Source organism: Arvicola amphibius, chromosome 3 (assembly GCF_903992535.2).
Source record: "Arvicola amphibius chromosome 3, mArvAmp1.2, whole genome shotgun sequence".
Taxonomy (NCBI): Eukaryota; Metazoa; Chordata; class Mammalia; order Rodentia; family Cricetidae; genus Arvicola; species Arvicola amphibius.
The window spans coordinates 88,107,645-88,131,178 of record NC_052049.1 but is presented as its reverse complement, the minus strand read 5'-3'; the positions used below and the strand labels follow the sequence as shown (position 1 = coordinate 88,131,178).

The 23,534-nt window shown below is 35.5% G+C and overlaps 1 protein-coding gene and 1 non-coding gene across 2 annotated transcripts; one reads left to right on the top strand and one right to left on the bottom strand.

Moving 5' to 3' along the window:
* Positions 1–279: 279 nt before the first annotated feature.
* Positions 280–386, top strand: LOC119810874. Its single transcript, XR_005284819.1, has one exon. It is a non-coding gene; the product is annotated as a U6 spliceosomal RNA (small nuclear RNA).
* An 11,283-nt stretch (positions 387–11,669) lies between these two features.
* Positions 11,670–12,626, bottom strand: LOC119809965 (olfactory receptor 7G2-like). The gene has a single exon (XM_038323210.1). It carries the CDS (start codon positions 12,606–12,608, stop codon positions 11,670–11,672), a length of 939 nt encoding a protein of 312 aa, XP_038179138.1. The 5' UTR covers positions 12,609–12,626.
* Positions 12,627–23,534: the final 10,908 nt, after the last annotated feature.

Below are 23,534 nucleotides of genomic sequence, written 5' to 3'. Positions count from 1 at the left end.
GTTTACAAGAAACATACTTTAACCTCAAAAAGAGACACTACCTCAGATTAAAGGGTTGGGAAAAGGTTTTCCAATCAAATGGACCAAAGAAACAATCAGGTGTGGCTATACTAATATCTAACAAAATTGATTTCAAATTAAAATCAATCAAAAGAGATGGAGAAGGATACTTTATACTCATAACAGGAACAGTTCATCAGGAGGAAGTCTCGAACCTGAATATGTATGCCCCTATAAAAGCACCCACATATGTAAAAAATAAAGATATTATTACAAATTGTGCTCACTTCATCAGCACATATACTAAAATTGGAATGATATAGAGAAGATTAGATTGGCCCCTGTGCAAGGATGACACACAAATTCATGAAAAGTAAAAAGAATGGAAGTAGCACAATAGTAAACTATAATGAGGCCAAAAAAGAAAGAATAACCAGTACCCTACATGATATAGTTTTGGAAAGAGTGTTCTTAATAAGATTTTATTGTACCAAAAATTAAGGCTTACAAGTGAGATTTCCCAAAATTTAAAATCTGCACAGATAAAGAAATAACAAATTGGGAGAAGAAAAAACTCAAAGTATATGAGAGAATCTTTTCCAGCTATATATTTGAGAAAGTCTTAATATCCAGTATATTTAAAGTAACCAAAAACATAGAAAAAATTACCTTCTTTTTTTTTTTTTTTTTTTTTTTTTTTTTTTTTTTTTTTTTCCTCATGGTTTATTTTTTTATATTTAAAAATTTCCATCTCCTCCCCTCCTCCTCCCCCTTCCCTCCCCTCCTCCTCCCCCTTCCCTCCCCTCCTTCTCCCCCTTCCCTCCCCTCCCCTCCACCCATACCTCCCCTCCCTCCCTCTCAAGTCCAAGGAGCCATCAGGGTTCCCCACTCTATGCTAAGACCAAGGTCCTCCCAACTCCCACCAGGTCCAGGAAGGTGATCGGCCAAGCTGAGAAGGCTCCCACAGAGCCCGTCCATGCAGAAGAATCAGAGCCCAGAGCCATTGTCCTTTGCTTCTCAGTCAGCCCCCGCTGTTGGCCACATTCAGAAGGACGGGTTTGGTCGCATGATCCATCAGTCCCATTCCAACTGGAGTTGGTGATCTCCCATTAGTTCTGTCCCACCGTCTCCATGAGTGAACGCACCCCTCACGGTCCTGACTTTCTTTCTCATGTTCTCTCTCCTTCTGCTCCTCATCAGGACCTTGGGAGCTCAGTTCAGTGCTCCAATGTGGGGCTCTGTCATTTTCTTCATCTATCGTCAGGTGGAGGTTCTTCAAATACGTGGCACAATCAGTAGGAACTCTGTCAACAAATGATGCTGATGCTGAGATTCACCAATAGCCTGGTGCCTTCACAATGAACACGACTGGGGTGAACCTGACAATTCCAGTAGTTAAGACACTGGCAACTTGGTCGTGTGCACAGACTCCTGGGAAATTCAGCAACATTCTCAACCTTCCAATAGCCAAGTGAAATCTCGTTGGCTTCATTGCTTCTTCTTCTTTCCCCTCTCGTTCCTGACTTTCTCCCTCATGTTCTCGCTCCTTCTGCTCCTCATCAGGACCTTGGGAGCTCAGTCCAGTGCGCCAATGTGGGGCTCAGTCACCTTCCCCATCTGTCGCCAGATGGAGGTTCCCTCACGGTCCTGACTTTCTTTCTCATGTTCTCTCTCCTTCTGCTCCTCATCCGGACCTTGGGGGCTCAGTCCGGTGCTCCAATGTGGGGCTCTGTCATTTTCTTCATCTATCGTCAGATGGAGGTTCTATGGTGATATGCAAGAAATTCATCAGTATGGCTATAGGAACTGGCCTTTTCAGGCTCCCTCTCCTCAGCTGCCCAAGGAACTAGCTGGGGGCGTCTCCCTGGAAACCTGGGATCCCCTCTAGGGTCAAGTCTCTTGACAACCCTCAGGTAGCTCCTTAAATTAAGATATATGCTTCCCTGCTCCCATATCTACCCTTCCTATATCCCAAGCACCCCATTCCTCTGAGCTCCCCCCGTTCTCCCCTTCACACTTTTCTCTCCCCATCTTCCCTTGGCCCAGTCTTGCCCAACCCTCAAGTTCCCAATTTTGCCTGGCGATCGTGTCTACTTCCAATATCCAGGAGGATTACTATATCTTTTTTTGGGAGTTCACCTTCTTATTATCTTCTCAAGGATCCCAAATTTATAGGCTCAATGTCCTTTAATTATGGCTAGAAACCGACTATGAGTGAGTACATCCCATGTTCATCTTTATGGGTCTGGGTTACCTCACTCAGAATAGTGTTTTCTATTTCCATCCATTTGCCTGCAAAATTCAAGATGTCATTGTTTTTTACCGCTGAGTAGTATTCTAGCATGTATATATTCCACAGTTTCTTCATCCATTCTTCCACTGAAGGGCATCTAGGTTGTTTCCAGGATCTGGCTATTACAAATAATGCTGCTATGAAGATAGATGAGCATATGCTTTTGTTGTATGATTGGGCATCTCTTGGGTAGATTCCCAAGAGTGGAATTGCTTGGTATTGGCATAAAAACAGAGAAGTTGACCAATGGAATCGTATAGAAGACCCGGATCTTAAACCACAAACCTATGAACACCTGATTTTTGATAAAGGAGCCAAAAGTACACAATGGAAGAAAGAGGGCATCTTCAACAAATGGTGCTGGCATAACTGGATGTCAACCTGTAGAAGAATGAAAGTAGATCCATATCTATCACCATGCACAAAACTCAAGTCCAAATGGATTAAAGACCTCAATATTAATTTGAACACATTGAGCTTGATAGAGGAGAAAGTGGGAAGTACTCTACAACAAATGGGCACAGGGAACCGTTTCCTACGCATAACCCCAGCTGCACAGACTTTAAGGGCAACATTGAATAAATGGGACCTCCTGAAGTTGAGCAGCTTCTGTAAAGCAAAGGACATTGTCACTAAGACACAAAGGCAGCCTACTGACTGGGAAAAGATCTTCACCAACCCTGCAACTGACAAAGGTCTGATCTCTAAAATATATAAGGAACTCAAGAGACTAGACGGCAAAATGCCAATTAACCCAATTAAAAAATGGGGTGCTGAATTGAACAGAGAATTCTCAACAGAAGAAGTTCGAATGGCCAAAAGACACTTAAGGTCATGCTCAACCTCCCTAGCTATCAGGGAAATGCAAATCAAAACAACTTTGAGATATCATCTTACACCTGTCAGATTGGCTAAAATCCAAAACACCAATAATAACCTTTGCTGGAGAGGTTGTGGGGTAAGGGGTACACTCATCCATTGCTGGTGGGAATGCAAACTTGTGCAACCACTTTGGAAAGCAGTGTGGCAGTTTCTCAGGAAATTCTGGATCAACCTACCCCAGGACCCAAAAATTACCTTCTTAAATTGGTCCTCAGACCTGAAGAATAATTCATCAGAAGAAAAATATTGGCTAAGGAGTCTGACAAAATTTTTTATCATCTCTAGCTGTTAGGAAAATATAAATCAAAGTAACATTGAGATTTCACCTTATCCAATGAGAATGGTAAAGATCAAATATTAACAAAACTGAAAACAAATATTGAAGTATATGATATGCAAAGGGAAACCTCAATCACTGTGGATGGGTTTTCTAACAGATTCAGTCACTTATATCTAAATACAAGAAAAAGAGCTTGTAATGCTCATAAATATATTAGTAAACTTTTCTTCTGGTCAGAAAAGGAAATGGTGTGGGATGTCCTTCTGTCGATATAATAACCATTATTATTGGTTAATGAACAAAGAAACTGGCTTGGCCTATAGCAACATACAACTTAGGTGGGAAAAGGTAGGCTGAATGCTGGGGAAAAGGTGGTGGAGTCAGGGAGAAGCCATGGAGCAGCTGCCAGAGACAGAGATGTTAAAACCTTGCCGGTAGGCTATGAGCCTTGTAATAAAATATAGAATAATGGAGATGGATTCATTCTAGATGTAAGAGCTATCTAGCAATACTCTTATATAATTGACCAAACAGTGATTTAATGAATACAGTTTCTTTGTGGTTATTTCGGGAGTCTGGGTGGCCAAGAAGTCAACAAGTAGAGGGCTGTTCACACTAACAGCCTCATACAACATGGTTGACAATATATACATTAGTGACCTTTTCTTCTCTGGGTTGACAATGTTCTCTCTAAGAAACATAGATAATCCAACAAAAACCTAAGCACAAGATGTGAGAATCTCTGGTTTCAGTTGTTGATCATGACTATCCAAGAGACTCTCCAACATGTAGCCTATTGCTAGTGCCCTTGGTTGATCTCAAAAGTAGAAAGGTAGAAGGTTGTAGGTGAGGACCCCATGAATTTCAGAAATAGGTCAAGAAGTCTTCAATATAGAACTGACCTGCATGTTGCTTGTCAGAAGACAAGTTTCCATGGTACATGATGGCAACATGCAAGTTTTCAAAGGAGGGAGACAAATAAAAGTATGAGGCACAAATAATAAAAGTTCAGAGATAGAAACTTGGGTTCAACCTGAAGGTAAGAAAAGCAAAGGAACCAGTCACTGGCACTTAACTCTACCTCATTCCAAAATAGTGATCCTGTGTCCAGGAATCTGGAATGAGACTATGTCTGAGAGGTGTCTCCTCCCATTTTATAATTCTCTCTAGTACTGGGATTAAAGGTGTTCAGCACTACCTACTGGTTTCTAAGGAAAGGTAGTAGGATTAAAGGTGTGTATTATTGCTGCATTGTATGTAAGGCTGGCTGTTTTACTTTTCTTCTTCTGGCAAGCTTTATTTATTAAAATTCAAATGAAATGCATATGGTAGTGCCATGTGTAGCTTGGCAGTAGCCAACACCTCCCTTATTGGAATGAAGAGTTGTTGAAGAAGAAGAAAACCATGCCTGGTATGGAAATTTAGGTAACTACTTAGTATTAGTGAGGTCATGAATATTGGAAAAGTATCTATAATCAGTACTTTACTAAGACAGTACAATATTTACTAACAATCTAAACACTTGTACTTATATTCACAAAATAAATGTGATATGCACCCCTGATCAAAAAATTTTCTTTGTGCAACAGACAGAGACTACTACAAAAACCACGGGCTCACTGTGAGCCTTGTCAGTTTGGTTGCTCACCTTCCTGGACTTAGGGGAAGTTGGGGGACCTTGGACTTAACATAGTGAAGGGAACCCTGATGGCTCTTTGGCCTGGAGAGGGAGGGAGGAGGGGTATGGGTGGAAGGGAGGAGAGGGAAGGGAGAGGAGGAGGGGAGGAGATGGAAATCTTTAATAAAAAAATGAGGAAAAATGGTATAAGAGTACAACTGAAAAAAAACAAACCATTCAAAATGCAGAGTTGTGGAGCCAGGTCAAACACATACACTTACAAAATATCATTGTGAAAAAGGAGGGGAGATTGTTATAGTCAGAGGATCACAGAGTTTACTGTGAGGTGATGTCTTCTAGTAATATCTGAAGTTACTCTCATGAAGTCTCAGAAAACAAGACTCTTTACGTGAGAGTTAAACAAGGACAACACCAATGAAAATGCCAAATTAGAGGAGAAAAAGACCTGGAGGCCTCAACCTTACAGAAAGTACTAGACACAACTGAGGAATGCTGAGAGTGGGACAAACAGACTCTCTAGGAATGAACACACCAACGGGTTTTTCAGTATCAAATGGTAAGCACTGAATATATACATGCAGGTAGCATTATATAGATGGATTTAGACATAAATTATATATATATGCTCATATAATAATAATTAATGCAAATGAGTCAATGATTTTCACAGAGAGCAAGGAAAGATAAATGGGAGAATTTGGATGGATGATAGGGAAAAGAGAAATATATTAACAATCACAGAAAAAAGAATCTATAGCTCCAGGGAACAACGTTTTTCACTCATGCATTATTCCTTAAAGTAGTTTCTGCATACATTTTATTAAAATATTCAGCTTCTGTTTTCAGTGCATTGAGTATGGACAAACAAGGGTAATTTGTGTAACAATTCTTTAAGTATTTATTGAATTTTAATAGAAGATTGAGACATTTTTCTTTTACTCATTTTCTATACAGTATATTTCTGATAATTACATGAACATTGATGTACCCTCAAGCATCTTAACTAGCCACTGATCTCAAAAATAATACCATAACTGAAAGATTACATATTCTTCTATTGTGTTTCTTCATGTCTATAGTAATAGTAATCTGTTCTTTATTTCTGTGTGATCAATTTTGTTAGAGTCAGCAAATGCACAGACTATTCTATTATTGGCATTCTATTCTTGATGTAGTCACTTAATAAATAATTTTCTCAAGGTCTGTTCATGTCACCATTGAAAGCCCAACAATGGCAAGACTAAATGATTTTCATGACAGAGTAATGTAGTAAGTTTTTATCTATTTTGCCAGCCAGCTCCAAAATAGTGATATGGACAATTTTATTAATTATGAAAGCTTGGCCTTTATATTAGGCTTGTTCTTAACTAGTTAATATAACTTAAATTAACCCATATTTTCATTTATCTACATTCTACCACATAGTTTTAACCTTTATCTTATTCTGTGTGTTCAACTCATTCTACATCTGACTGGCTTCTGTATGCATGCAGATTCATTGCAAGTTTCCTCTCCTACCCCTGCTGCTTAACTATTGATGATACAGCTCTTTATGAAACCAGTAAGAAGGCACCTTAGGTAGAAACACATCTCTGCAATATAATCATATATTCTGCAACAGTGCTATATAGTTCATATATGCTATATTTAATCTTTCTTGTATTCATGGACATTTCAATTTATTTAATATTTTGAGTATGTGCTGTGCTTACTTTCATTAGGCACTTAGGGATAGGGTAAAAACACTAGGAGTATTTCTAGGTCTTCTTAAAGGAAACCAGGGACATAATTATTATTTTTAATTTTTATGAAATTAATTCAAATGGAGATGCAATTTATAGGAGTTTATTTTTTTGATTAATGAGAAAACTACATGGTACTATATTCTTGAAAACTTCAAAACTATACATCTCTGTCTGAAATAACACATGCCCTTTGTTTTTATTACCATTTGCAATTTTGGTGAGGTGATATTGTTTCTTTATTTGTTTTATTTAGGACATGGTAATATTTTCATGCCAGTGTCTAATAATTTCCTTTGCTTAAGTCTTCAAGTGATAAACTTGCCCAGTTTCCTGTGTATCTTGAACTATTGCAGGAATATTCAAATGTGCTTTTCTTTTCATTGTGGTGCTGAGTTCCATAATTCCTTATATCAAACATACGTTTTCACATTTTCTGGTATACCCTTTTTTTTTTTTTTTTTTTTTTGGTTTTTCGAGACAGGGTTTCTCTGTAGCTTTGGAGCCTGTCCTGGAACTAGCTCTTGTAGACCAGGCTGGTCTCGAACTCACAGAGATCCGCCTGCCTCTGCCTCCCGAGTGCTGGGATTAAGGGCGTGCGCCACCGCCGCCCGGCTTGGTATACCCTTTTATATATATGTCGTCTTCTTTGGAGAAATATTTAGACAAAGGTATAGCCAATATTTCGCTCTGTTCATGTATCTCCACATAGTAGTTCATGTAACCACAGTTGCCTTTGCTTGTGTATATAGATGACATTGTTGACATTGGATGTCTTTCTTGATCATTATTAACACTGGTTTTTTGAAGGGGAAGCCTAGCCAAAAACCTTGTTTTGTAAGGCGTGTCCCCCTTTGTCTAAAGGCGTGTTCCCCTTTGTCTAAAGGCATGTCCCCCTTAGGCTAATATTGATTTATAAAATCTCGCGGGCCTTTGGCCCACCTGCTCTTTGTTTTCCTGCGCTCCTTGCTGGAACCTTGGATCTATAAGTTCCCTTTCCTTTACTTTATTAAAACTGAATTATATATATTAAAGCTTGTCTGGTGAATCATAACTGCCGATCAACCACGCACCTTCAGGTTTTTAGACATTGTTGCTCAGTGAATTTAGTTAATACAACTTAACTGTCTGATAGTGAGACTCAAGGATCCTCTTTTCTGTATCTCTCCAGAACTTTTATCCTCATTTTTGCACAGTAAATGCTTTACTGACTCTGATATCCTCTGAAAAATTGAAAACATTTTAAATAGATTTTCTATTTTAACACTGATTTGTTTGGTTTGTCTTATTTATACAATCTAGATAAAAACATTTTATAATAAACACACTTTACAAGTTTGTCCATGCATTTAGTATTTTTTGTTGGTTTGCCAGATATGCGGTCTACATATTTTGTGTGTGTGTGTGTGTGTGTGTGTGTGTGTGTGTGTGTGCGCGCGCCCAAATATCATTATGCAGAACCATATTCTGAAACATTTCTAACCAGACAATTTTGGGAGCTGGTTAGTTTTGGTTCTTATACATAAATCAACAATCTACTAAATAGTTATAACTGAAGAGATAATATGGTATTATTTTATTCTCATGCAAGTCATAATTTATTTGACAAATATGCTTCACCTCCAGTTTGGGCAAAGCCTAAATCAATGACTACGTGACTGAATCACTGAAAAGTATCTCAGAAAAGTCTCTAAGGAAACACATAGACAACTATTAGCATGACGGGTGGATTTGTTGTAAATGAATGGCTGATATTGGCTGAAGCTCTCAATGAAGCTGCAAAACAGCTAGTCAGGTTATAGCTGGATAATCACATAATTACAGGATGAGAAGGGTTGTCTAGATATAATATGGAAATAGTTCTGGGACACTATTCTTCAGAAAATATGAACTAATATCTAATTGATGCTGATAGGGAATAGGTCACAGACAAAAGTACAATACTGCTGATTTCCAACTTGGCAAACCTACAGAATTACTAAAATAAGTTAAGGATTATGGGTAAGGGGTTACTTACAAGAGCAAGATTGACTCAAATACAGATACATCATGAAAAACCCATATCAGCAGTAGTGACTACTCATAAAATCTGGAAACCTCAAACTTTTGCATACTTGCAGGGAATTCCACAGTCCAGAGTGTTTCTTTTAGGTAACTGGAATGATCTCAGCATCTCCTAGGCAGTTTGAATTGTCTGAATCTCTTCTACAAAGTTAATCTTTGCTGAGTGTCCTCAGGAGTCTTTACTTGGAAAAGAAGGGGTCTGTACATCTGGTCAGTTGTGAGAATCCTGTACACTCCCATGTTGGTTGCTTTCTGAGTGCTAAAGAACTTTCCTTTTAGAATTTCCTGATCTCTGAATGATGGAATTTTCCATTTCTCTTTGGAACACTTGGTGTCAAAATGAATGTCCCTCCAAGATGGAATGTTTCAACCCTGAGAAAGCTGTTACACAGCAGAGATTCCTACAGAAAAACTGGCACAAATAGGAATGGGGTGAGACTGTAGCTATAGCACAACAAGACATGCCTCAAGATGCATTTATCAGTCAGGAAAAAGCATGTCAGTATGTCTTCAGAGTAGAGTTTAGTCACACTACCAACTGTACTAATCTATGAATAGTAGAATTTTAAGTGTACTAAACTGTTATATTGATGCCAAGAAGTACATTCTGAAAAGTTTTATTTGAAGAAAGCTGCATTGCCATTTTTGACCCTTAAATCATTTAAAATGTTTTTACAATGGGAGGATGTAGCAAGAGGTACCATCCAAATATCACTTACAAAAGTATTCTTAAGAAACAATTTATAGTTATTAACTTCAAGCAATTTTTAAAAAGTTTATTTAAAGTTTATATTTTAGTTTCTATTACCTTATTTTGCAAACATACAGAAGATAAATTAAAAAAGCAAAGGTTTAAGGCAAATCTAAGAAAGGAACAACCAATTCATATTGTCTCTTGATGAGAACTGAGAAACATGCAACATTCCACTTCTAGCTCCACTTGCCTTAGTGGGACCACAAGAAAGATCCCATAAAATAAATTCAGGAAAAGTATTTCTGTACATTTTATAAATTTCATAATTATTAGTAAATGTAAATAAATTAGAAGAAATCGCAATTGCTAAGTGAAAAATTCTTTCAAGATTATCAGGATATATACTTGCAAATAGGGCATGGAAATTTTAAATTAAGAATAATTAAGCTCTAGTTGACAGTAATGTTATATCAAATATGCAGCTACTTATCTCTTAAAATGTAAAGAAGTGAAAGGACCCATTTAAAAAAAGTATTTATACTGGAACAAAATTTTTGCCCACATTTTAAATAATAGGTCTTTTTGGTTGCCACTGCACATGACATAAATAATCAAAACAAAATGTACATGATTAGTTACTAAACTACAAAAAATTGAGTTGCAGTAATATTAGAAGTATAACAAATAACCAAAATTGAAAATTTGTTCACTATGCTTTCTCTGAGTCAGAAGAATAAACTATGGGATGGAATTATAAAGGAATATATGAAGTCTGAATATCAACTTTAGAAATGTTTATAATTTTATTTCTGTAGAGACATGAAAAAAAATAAAAACACTGATCACATTAATCAAATCACTTTGTTCTATACAAGTTTACATAGAATTTTAATTGTATTTGTACCCACAAAGGTAATATGAAATAATTTTTTGCTACAAACAAATATTTCTGTTCTGAGTGCCATTTATATTGGTATTATGTAAGAAAATTTCCATGAGTTAAGGTAATAGGAGAATGGCTTGTCAATTTGATGTCTAACACTCAAATAATATCAAGAATTTGTGTGTGTGTGTGTGTGTGTGTGTGTGTGTGTGTGTGTGTGTGTCTTCATAGAAAGGCATACTATAATGGACTTTAGGGCAAATATTGCATCACTTTACTGGAAATGTGAAAAATCTTTTATCCACCAAGTAGGTTATTAAAGGTCATAAAAAATAATTTCAAACAAGAGTCGATAACTGAACCAATAAATTTATTAGAGAAAGTAAGTGAATTAAATATAACTTAAACACCATAAAGCTTACCACAATGTGGGCAATTGTTCACAAATGCTTTTCCCTGAATAACTCTGCTCAACTTCATCACAAGTTCAATAAAGAATCTTCTCCCCAGATACTTTGCTGCAACTATAACACTTTACAGTTTTCTTCTCAATATTATTGTTTTCAGAGCTTTTTCAGTTTCCCGAGTACTATAGATTCTACATTTTCAATGTAATAACTGTATAATTATAGGGTGCTCAGGGTAATGCCTTTGACATCCTGCAAATATTGGATATCTTCAACTTCTAAGACTTCTAGAGACTGAGAAAATGTAAGGTGTTTTTTTCATATATGAATTGATGATTGTCTGTATTAGTTATTATACATCCATAATTTCCAAAGTAATTGTAATAGACATTTTTTTCTCATTCTATTTGAATGAGGGCTTATTTTTACTTGAGGACCAATGGCATTCTTACAACAAAAATTCCAGTATTGCACAATATTTTAAGATACTAATATAATATAATTATGGATTTGGGGCTTTAAAAGTTCTGAAACCATTTCAAAGACTTACTAATTACTTAGTAATTAGTTTATCTGAACCAAAGTAGGTTTACTTGTGGTTGATAATTCATCTGACCAAACTATGAAATCAAGTTGGCTATAGAGTTTATATCTGCCACTACACATGATCAAACCTTTTCTTTTTTATACAAATGATGCACATTTTCCCTTTAAAACAGGTCTATAAATTTTAATTGTATTGGAACCACTACAAGACTTTATGCCTCAGTGATTAGCTCACAAAATTACAGAAAATAAATGATCCCAACGGTGATCTTCCTCAAGGCCCCTTTGATTTCTTTGCTTCTCAAACTGTAGATGAAAGGATTCAACATTTGGGGGACCACACTGTACATCATGGATGTTATTACATTGCTTCTGGAAGAGTTAGAAACTGAAGAACTCATGTACACACCTAAACCAGTCCCATAGAATAAAGATACCACTGAAAGATGAGACCCACAGGTGGAAAAAGCTTTATGCCTTCCACCAGCTGATGGAATCTTCAGAATAGAGGACACAATTTGAAAATAAGAGAAAATTATTCCAGAGAGAGGGATAACTGAAAATACAATAGTTGCCAGATAAATAAAAATAATATTGATAAATGTATCAGAGCAGGCAAGTTTTGTGATCTGACCAAGTTCACAGAAGAAGTTGGGGATATTATTTTCTGTACAAAAGAACAGTTGCAACACCAGAAGTGTGTGTAGCAGTGCATTTATAGTGCTGATGACCAGGGAAAGTAAGACTAACAGGATGCACAGGAAAGGATTCATAATAATTGTGTATCTCAGAGGTTGACAAATGGCCACATAGCGGTCATAAGCCATCACAGTGAGGAGACAACTTTCTACACCACAAAATGTCAACATGGAATACACCTGTGAGATGCAGCCTATGTAAGTGATGCTCTGGTCATGTGCTTGGATGTTCAACAGCAACTTTGGGACCGATGTTGTGCTCGTACAGATATCAGTGAAAGACAAATTACACAGGAAGAAGTACATGGGAGTGTGGAGGTGGGAGTCTATGCTCACAGCCAGGATAATGAGTAGGTTTCCCACGATGGTAATGAGGTAAATGAGCAGGAACACGTTGAAGATGAGGGGCTGCAGTCCAGGGACATAAGCTAGTCCCATGAGAAAGAATTCTGAAATATGTGTTTGGTTTTCAGGTTCCATGTGTATGCTGAATATTGCAAAAATGTACAATAAAAATGATATTAATTTTTGCAGTATTATCAACAACACATTAGTATGAGACAAATATAAGAATGAATTAAATATTTTCACTTACTTTTAATGAGCTCCAGTATTATAAAAATAATGCATCTTTAAATAAATTCTTCCACTAAAGCCTGAATATTTGACTCCTAGGTTAAACCCATCTCCTTCTCTTGCTTAGAACTCAAGACAGTTTCCTCAGCACTGTGACTGAAAGCTCACAACTCTCTGTGACTCCAGCTCTATGACCTGATGATATATTCTGGTTTCCAAAAAAATTATTTCACATGTGGTACATGCACACTAACACAGCATATAAAAATTAAAAAATAATTTTACTGAATTTTTTCCTTCTAAATCTTTAGAATTTCTGTATAGAAAATAAGACCTTTCTGAGCTATAAAGTAAACTATGGAAATACTGGTTATTTTTATAAAATATTTCTCTATTCCTCTTGTATATTTATGTTGCAATATCTACTCTGTCCATTGCATATCTATATATTTGCAAATATCCTGACAGTTGATGAGACTTCATTGAATTCTAAAGCATAAATTCTTTCTTTCAAAATCATCTCTGCTTTCAAGCGAAATGATAGTTGACAGCCCAAGATTATGGCTGCAGAATCATCTCTTCTTTCTATGAAAATTGCAGTTGAATTTCTTCACATACTAGATGCACTTATAATGTGATGACATCATCCATCAAACACAGTCTACAAAGGAAAAGTCTGATCTCTGGTCTTCTGTGTTCTGAGTTGAGTCTATGAACATTTTCCATGTATCTTTCTGTACAGTAAGTAAATAACACCCCCAAATTATCCAGAGATAGCAAAATATTTTCTCATTTTAGTATATATATATTTAAAGTAAACACCAAATATAAAATATATATTTTATATATCTTATTATTTTGTAATTATATTATTATAATATTTATATTATATAATATGTATTTATATATTTTATATTTATAAAATACTATATATATATATTAGTGTAACACTGGAAAAGTATCAAAATAATTTAAAAAATGAAATACTGGGTTTTTGTTGAACAATTTTTAGTTTCTTGATAGACATGTACAGATAACACAGACTTAGAAAATTAGATATGAGTATGAGACATACATGTTATATATTGTGATAATGAGGCATATAGTAAATGATAATGTTATAATTCCTCATAAACTACAAGGGAATGAGCAATGTATGTGCTCCTATTTCAGTGATACAGCTTGTTTTTCTGAAACATCACATTGAATGTCTTGAATTGTGCAAATTTTATTTATACATTTATGCTGAAATTTTTGGAATGACTTTTTGGAGAATCTTCAGTGATGAAAAACAAAACAAAACAAAACAAAAAAACCCAAACACTCTCAAAATAGTGCTAGGCATGTAAGATTGTTTTGATATTGTATGTCATTAGTGTGTATTTGTGTGTGTGTTTGTGTGTGTGTGTGTTTATATTTGTATTTGCTGTGAACAAGAGCATGTAACAGATTCCTTTACTGCCACATTGATGATAAATTGAGGCAGGTGAGACTATAAGAAGAGAACATTCCCAACTTCATGAATGCCAGTGTTGAGTAAGAGCTTGAATCATTACTTCACTACTCATCTTGGTTATGTAGAAATGTAATGAAAGAAGTGTGACCAATAATTACTATATTCATTACGCCTATACATATGCTATTGTATATAGTGACAATCTGGTTTAAATAATACTAATTTAGTTAAAAACTATCAATAAATTTTGAGTGTTATCCTGAGAAGCATATCATGTGGAAAAGTATATCATGACAGAATTTTAGGCATTTTTTGAGTATTCACAGTTTAGTGTATTTTACTGTGGATGATACTCATATAATAAAAAGCAAATAAATAATGCAAATTTGGCTACTACATGAGAATAAACAATAAAAATACACCTTTCTTAATTATTGTTTTACCATATTTGCTATTGTAAATAAATAACAGTGGAAGATCCATCAGTCACAGAACACTCAAATTTCTCCTTTTCTAGGAAAAATACCCACACTCCCCTAATGTAGATCATTCTATCACAGCATTATATTTAATAACAGTATTCTAAATAGTATATCTGTACTGTATTGAAATTAAAACATATATTTATAAAACATATACTTATAAAAGCAGAACATATATATTTTATTTAAATGTTACCAATTGGTATTTTTAAATTAGTGCTAATATGTGCATGTATCTTTCATAACTTTTAATTAAAACCATAGTTCAGTACACAGACTGCTCTCCATAAGTGATGCATAAGATACTTCCTTTCTTTTAGTTGCAAATGTGTGATTTATATAGATAAATGCATAAATATCCTACTGAATTCCAGTTAAAATGTCTTTGCAATAAGAAGATGAATGAAGGAAAATAGTTAAGGAATAAATTTCATATGCTTATTATTTAATTTAAAATACAATTCAAAGATAGTACTAGTTAAATGTGTGAAGAAACAAGGTATTAAGCATGTGTATCACTTACCAGAATTAAGCACTGGCCTAGCATTGCCTCCCTGGTCCTTCTGATCTCTGTGTAATAAATTTGAATGAGTCACAAGGAACAGAGTGAAGAAGAAAGGTAGCATATTGTGTAACAGTACCAAATATTCCCAAGAGGTTAGGGGAAAATGCCTACAGATATTAGGTCAACCTTAGTTTTGGATAGTCTCTATACTATTTTTAGTGTTTATGAAACACATTGCTATATTTAGAAGATTGACAGACCCTTTTGGATTAATTATCAAAGGATGCAGTAATGCTTATCATTGTGAGTGAATAGAAAGTTTCCTTGTAGATAGAAATATATGATGCTTGCATTAAAAATATCTTTTCCCAGATTGAGAAATTTGGCCTAGAAAACATTTTTTAAATCTGTAATCAAAATTCATTTTTTGATGATTGAAAGTTCTTGTTAACATGTGGAAGTTCATTATTTTGATCCTGTTAGATTCAGAACATATAAATAGCATGCAGTTAGCATGCTGTTGTTAATCATACTCTCTGGTATTTTTCTGCTTCTAATATTTCATATTGAGTAGGATGATATATATATATATATATATATATATATATATATATATATATATATATATTGGTATTTGGAACAGTACCAAAAAGCCCAAGAGGTTAGGGGAAAATGCATATCTATCTATCTATCTATCTATCTATCTATCTATCTATCTATCTATCTATCCTCTTTCCTAGATCTCAAAGCCTGCTAACGGATAGTACTACTTCTCTGTCTTATGATACATGTAAGAATGAGCAAAGAAAATTAACAAAGGACTGTCAGTCAAGGGTTGAACATACTCCAAATTCATGGTTATTTCCTCATTCCTAAAATGATTGATTTTAGACATGGTTTCTTGAAAAAAATACCAAAATGTTCTAAATTATGTTATCTTCACACAATATGATTTTCTTCTTGTTAAAGCAAAAGATTGGGGAGATATATAAAAACAAGTTTCTGTATACAGACATACACACAATTACATTACAGCACAGGGAAAGATAAGCATTTTGAAGCTTCAGAAAAAAAAAACTGAAGACATTTGAATTTTTTGGTAATTCCAGAACCACAATAATATAACTCAATTATTTTATACTCCAAAATTATTGTTACTTTAAAAGAGAAACCTAACAAGCATTGACCAAATATCTGTTCACTACCAACATAACAACTTAAGAAAATACATTAATGATTTTAGACAGTCATTATATTTGAGTAATAAATAATATTTAGTCATAAGGAAATAGTAATTGTTCTTGTAGATAGTATTATATAAGCAGAATAAGGGTTGTGTGCATGTTTGTATAAACATACATGAGAATATTAGAGAAGATGACCAACAAGTGACATATAAAGTAAATCTCTATTTCTCATAATATTTTTTCCATGCCTTCATATCCTCTCAGGAGAGAATTCTAAACTCCTGCTCCCACTTTCAAAGTATTTAGTAAAGTATCATGAATACCTGCTTCCTTACTGACAATGATTTTCAGAATCTCATCTTGATGTTGCACAAAATGAATGTCTCAGTACTCAATGGGCTATGGAAAAGCATGATCATCTTTGGTTGAATGTTCTGGTATATCATCCTTATATACAAGGAACATCAAGGAGGTGGTCACAGGTTGATTCAGTGTAGTGTAGGTGTCTCATGTTACTCAATATCCAAAAGTCCCCATTAGAGCAATTATTTTACTCTAATTCTAATCCCAGTAGAGCAGACCTTAACAACAGAGTGAATAGAAGTGTGGAATTCAACATTCATAATTTGATGACCCCTAGGGATAAGAATACCAGACATTGTCTTTTGTATCATTTCTGCTCACTTTTATAAGTAATATTTCCAAAGTTTTCTACCAGTATTCTTGCAAGAACCATAATTTTTCCTTTTTACATGTTTATGTAGAATGTTCCAATTTGTTTTTTGATTAATATTGCCTACTTTTTTATTAAGATAATGTTTTGGCAATTTTATGCATATATACAAAACATCTGGCTATTGACTTCCTATGATTTCCTATCTCCCTTGTGCTGATACCAACTCCATGCATCCCCATCTAATTCCTAGACTTAAGATTTTGAGTGTATTGTATGACACATTTAATTTAATCACAGGCATCTGAGTGACAATGAGATGGGATTTATTCACTGAAGACTATTGATGTAAGGAGTAGGTATACAAATAAAGGCATTAAATTCCATCTTCCTTTAAATCTACCCATAGGAAAGAGTTCAGCAGTCAAGTGTAAGTCTGGCCAAGTCTCTTCCATTGACTCCTAGCTCTTGGCTGGTCTATTTTTTTCATACCCACTGTAATCAACTATAATTAGTGAGTCTGCATGATTTTAGTGCCATTTATGGTACAGAAGATGTGTTCCCAATCTTATGTCTCCTACAGTCCATTTACTTCTTCTTCCTCAGTGTTCCCTGAGTCATAGAGGGTAGGGTATAAATGTCTTATAACTTACCTATCACTTATTTTATGCAGACCCAAATCTCTGAATTAATTAAACTTCACTGGAAATGTTAGCACTTCTGATTATGCCTCAAAATTATATCTAAGGCATTTCCCCCATATATGCAGTTTAATGCTTTGTAACTTTAATAAAGTAGTAGAATTTATTCCACCAAGGGCCAATGACCTCACATGTTATGGGCTTTTGAATAAGCTTACAGTAACTGGTATGAATTCATTCTTAAGAAGTTTCCATTAAATCCAATCACTGCACAATTCCTTACCCCTATGAAGTTCGTTCCACTATCACATAAATGAGTATATAATGCCTTGCATGTGGATAGTGTACTTAACAGAGTTCACAAATGGAGAAGACCACTGATACCTTTTCTTCCCAACTTATTACCTGTATAACTTTCCACACCATTTAACCACATTGTGTAGTATTTTAGCAATAGGGATAATACTATATAATTCTGGATGACAAACCAAAGAATAGCAACAGCATATATTATTCTTCAGGCTTTAAGCGACTCCACGACTAAGATCTCATAGAGATTTATCTCAATTTTTACATTAAAGTTGTTTTAAATGAGAAATATCTTCAAGAATCATTTTTACTAACATTTAAGGCATCTCCTCTCCAGTTTATGTTACTTTGGTTTCAAAGTTGTAGGTTTTCCTATTTCTTTATATAATGCTCTTAGTTTGTGTAATCCTGATCCTTTTTCTGCATCTTCACTATTCTTTCAGCTCTTGTCTTCATAAACCTTTCCATCACCAGAATACCACCCTTTGCTTTGATATTTTGTATCAGCCTCTGTGGCACAGTACCTTTCTGGCAACTCCATTGAAGATTTATTTTTTTCTAGAAAATGTTAACTATAAATATAATCTTGAGGAAAAGCCTCTCAAGTCCTGTAACTTTCAGAGCTTTCATACCCACTTAAAATATGTTTTTGAATCAACATTAATTAAAGAATGAGTCTGTTGGGAGGAAATAGCTACAAAACTGTGATGATTTGGAATCTGTGCTTTAGTTTGCAGAGAATTGTGCTGCCCTGGCTGTGGAGTAATTTGAGGACTGTGGCTGGGACACAGGTCAGCTATGGAATGCCAGGGCTAGGAGAAGAAAACATTCTTCTCCCCTGTTCCCTTGTCACAAGTTCTGAATGCCACATAGTTTAAGGAAGTGGCTGCCCTGCAGCACAGTACACATAGAACTGCTTTGCTCAGATATTTAGGATAGCTTAAATTAGATCTGAGACATTGATATAATGTCTCTGGAGACTTTTGTGACCACACCACCTGAAATTTTTGCAGTTGTTTTAAAATTCTTGCGACAATAACCCTAAGTAAATACATTGTGCTCTCTTGAGAATGATTACCTCACCCACTTATACTTCCTCTTTCCAATTATATCGTTGACTGAAGCAATTGTTTAAATAATGTATATAAAGGTCTCATAATAAATGCGCAGCATGCAGATGCAGTTGCAATTGCTGCTTTTGCTCTGTATCCCCTGTGTCCTGGTTTATTCAAGACCCTTACCCAGGGACCCCGTCGCTCTAGACACAAAACATTGTGGTGATAGGCAGTTTAGTTACAATACATGTCAACATGGGAGATATTTATCTTCTAAAACCACACAGGGAAATATCAATACATGGAATTTGATATGACTACTTCACATAGAATGTGATAAGTCCCTCATATCTGAAGCTATGGATTCACAAATCATGAACTACTTGCAATAGATAACATTTTCTTAATGTACTACAGTAGAAATTTCTTCTAACTTGGAAACTACCATCATCTTTACTAATGCAGTGTTGATATAACAAAAGTAATTTAAGTCTCAAAAATATGAGAAACAATACTAGGTAGGGTGGATTCTAATTTGAGTCATAAAGATACACTCTTGTGTGAGGTCAGTTGTTACATAATTAATGATAGAATTTAGTTCTATCTATTGAAAAGCCAGTCTTCTTGTTGGATGCATGCCATATACCCAAAACCATGGAATTAGAATGAATACAGTTTATGACATGATACTAATCATGATTAAAGTTTTCCCTTAAAATGTAATGATACACATTTCTTACTTTTGAGACATCCCACCAATATTCCTTACTTTAGAAAAAACACTTATGTAATAAATAAAGTTAAAACCTGCTTCAATAAATTACAGGAGCCAAATAGAGTTAAGATGCTGAAAAAACAATCATGCAACTGTACGCAAAGCAAACAAGATAAAATTCCAGTTGAAGTATTGTTATTAAATTATCAGTAGTAGATAAACTTTGATGTGAAGCTCCAATTCATAGGAATTGATGGTGTTTGATTTAATTCTAGAAATTCCAGCCACTTAAGGAGACAACATGCAAGAAGGCACCCCACTGATAAAATGACTCCAAATTCACTTGACTTCCCTAGTCTTAAAACTATATAAAGAGATTCAGCACATAAACAACATTGTCCACCATAGAAGCGGTACATTTTTATTGGAAGAGTTAGAAACTGCAGTTTATACAAACTATAATTCCTGTCTAATATAATAAAGACACCAAGGATAGCTGTGATCTTCACATTGAAAATTCTTTGCAATGTCTCTTCACTGATGGTATTCTAAAAACAGAGAATACAATTTGGGTATAAGAAAAAATAATGACAATGTGTGAAATACCAATAACTAAACAAAAAGCTGATATATAAGCACACGTTTCATAAAAATATCAGAGCAGTCAAATTAGAAAATTTTAGTATCTCAACAGAAGAAGTTAATTATTTTTAGATCAGTACGAGGAAGATAAAATAACATCAGAGTGTTGAGTAGAGCATACATAATACTATTGAATAGGGAGAGTAAATAATCAGGACACAGAAGTAAGGGTTTATGGTGACTGTGTCCCTCAGAATGTAACAAATGGTCACATACCATTCACAGACTATCACTAGAAAAAGATACTTTCCTAAACTGCCAAAATCTAAAAACAGAGCTCATCTTAGTGAGGCATCACATGTATGTTAAACACTGTTTATGTCTTTTGTGATTATAGATGAACCTGTAGATATCAGTGAAGGCCAAAATAGAAATAATGACGCTGAAGTAAGGATTTTTGAATGAGCTAACAACCAAATGATCAGTGGGTTCCTCATGATGATGACCAAGTGTAATCAGTGGTTCTCAATCATTGTAATACTGTAACCCTTCAAAATTGCTCCTCATGTTGTGGTGACCCAAACAATAAAATTATATCATTTCTACATAATCATTATAAAATTGCTACTTCTATGAATCATAATGTAAATATCTCATATACAGGATATTTGGTATTTGACTGCCAAAGAGATAATGACCCACAGGTTGAGAACTCCTTAAGCTTAAAGACAAGAACAGACCAAAGAGAATGTGTTTCAATTTTGAATTATCTAGCATAACAAGAAAAAAGGAATGTTGAAATATATTTTCACAGACTACACCTTATTCTGATAAGCGTTTAATGAGAAGAAAATAGGCCAATGTGTTCTATGACCAAATCAACATCAGCTTGGTCGCATGATCCATGAGTCCCATTCCAACTGGAGTTGGTGATCTCCCATCAGTTCTGTCCCACCGTCTCCATGAGTGAACGCACACCTCTCGTTCCTGACCTTCTCCCTCATGTTCTCGCTCCTTCTGCTCCTCATCAGGACCTTGCGAGCTCAGTCCAGTGCTCCAATGTGGGGCCCAGTCACCTTCCCCATCCGTCGCCAGCTGGAGGTTCCCTCACGGTCCTGACTTTCTTTCTCATGTTCTCTCTCCTTCTGCTCCTCATCAGGACCTTGGGAGCTCAGTCCGGTGCTCCAATGTGGGGCTCTGTCATTTTCTTCATCTATCGTCAGGTGGAGGTTCTTCTTATTATCTTCTCAAGGATCCCAAATTTATAGGCTCGATGTTCTTTAATCATGGCTAGAAACCGATTATGAGTGAGTACATCCCATGTTCATCTTTTTGGGTCTGGGTTACTTCACTCAGAATAGTGTTTTCTATTTCCATCCATCTGCCTGCAAAATTCAAGATGTCATTGTTTTTTACTGCTGAGTAGTATTCTAGCATGTATATATTCCACAGTTTCTTCATCCATTCTTCCACTGAAGGGCATCTAGGTTGTTTCCAGGATCTGGCTATTACAAATAATGCTGCTATGAACATAGATGAGCATATGCTTTTGTTGTATGATTGGGCATCTCTTGGGTAGATTCCTAATAGTGGAATTGCTGGGTCCTGGGGTAGGTTGATCCCGAATTTCCTGAGAAACCGCCACACTGCTTTCCAAAGTGGTTGCACAAGTTTGCATTCCCACCAGCAATGGATGAGTGTACCCCTTACCCCACAACCTCTCCAGCAAAGGTTATTATTGGTGTTTTGGATTTTAGCCAATCTGACAGGTGTAAGATGATATCTCAAAGTTGTTTTGATTTGCATTTCCCTGATAGCTAGGGAGGTTGAGCATGACCTTAAGTGTCTTTTGGCCATTCGAACTTCTTCTGTTGAGAATTCTCTGTTCAGTTCAGCGCCCCATTTTTTAATTAGGTTAATTGGCATTTTACCATCTAGTCTCTTGAGTTCCTTATATATTTTAGAGATCAGACCTTTGTAAGTTGCAGGGTTGGTGAAGATCTTTTCCCAGTCAGTAGGCTGCCTTTGTGTCTTAGTGACAATGTCCTTTGCTTTACAGAAGCTGCTCAACTTCAGGAGGTCCCATTTATTCAATGTTGCCCTTAAAGTCTGTGCAGCTGGGGTTATGCGTAGGAAACGGTTCCCTGTGCCCATTTGTTGTAGAGTACTTCCCACTTTCTCCTCTATCAAGCTCAATGTGTTCAAATTAATATTGAGGTCTTTAATCCATTTGGACTTGAGTTTTGTGCATGGTGATAGATATGGATCTACTTTCATTCTTCTACAGGTTGACATCCAGTTATGCCAGCACCATTTGTTGAAGATGCCCTCTTTCTTCCATTGTGTACTTTTGGCTCCTTTATCAAAAATCAGGTGTTCATAGGTTTGTGGCTTAAGATCCGGGTCTTCTATACGATTCCATTGGTCAACTTCTCTGTTTTTATGCCAATACCAAGCTGTTTTCAATACTGTAGCTTTGTAATAGAGTTTGAAGTCAGGGATGGTAATGCCTCCAGAAGAACCTTTATTGTATAAGATTTTTTTGGCTATTCTGGGTTTCTTGTTTTTCCATATAAAGTTGATTATTGTCCTCTCAATCTCTGTGAAGAATTTTAATGGGACCTTGATTGGGATTGCATTGAATCTATAGATTGCTTTTGGTAGAATTGCCATTTTTACTATGTTGATCCTCCCAATCCACGAGCAGGGGAGATCCTTCCATTTTCTGGTATCCTCTTCAATTTCTTTCTTCAAAGACTTAAAGTTCTTGTCAAATAAATCCTTCATTTCCTTGGTTAGAGATACTCCCAGATATCTTATGCTATTTGTGGCTATTGTGAAAGGTGATACTTCTCTGATTTCCCTCTCTGCTTCCTTATCCTTTGTGTATAAAAGGGCGACTGATTTTTTGGAGTTGATCTTGTACCCTGCCACGTTACTGAAGGAGTTTATCAGCTGTAGGAGTACTTTGGTGGAGTTTTTGGGGTCGCTTATGTATACTATCATATCATCTGCAAATAATGAAAGTTTAACTTCTTCCTTTCCAAATTGAATCCCCTTGATTCCCTTATGTTGTCTTATTGCTATTGCTAGAACTTCAAGCACTATATTGAAGAGATAAGGAGAGAGTGGACAGCCTTGTCGTGTTCCTGAATTTACTGGGATAGCCTTGAGTTTCTCTCTGTTTAATTTGCTGTTAGCTGTCGGCTTGCTGTAAATAGCTTT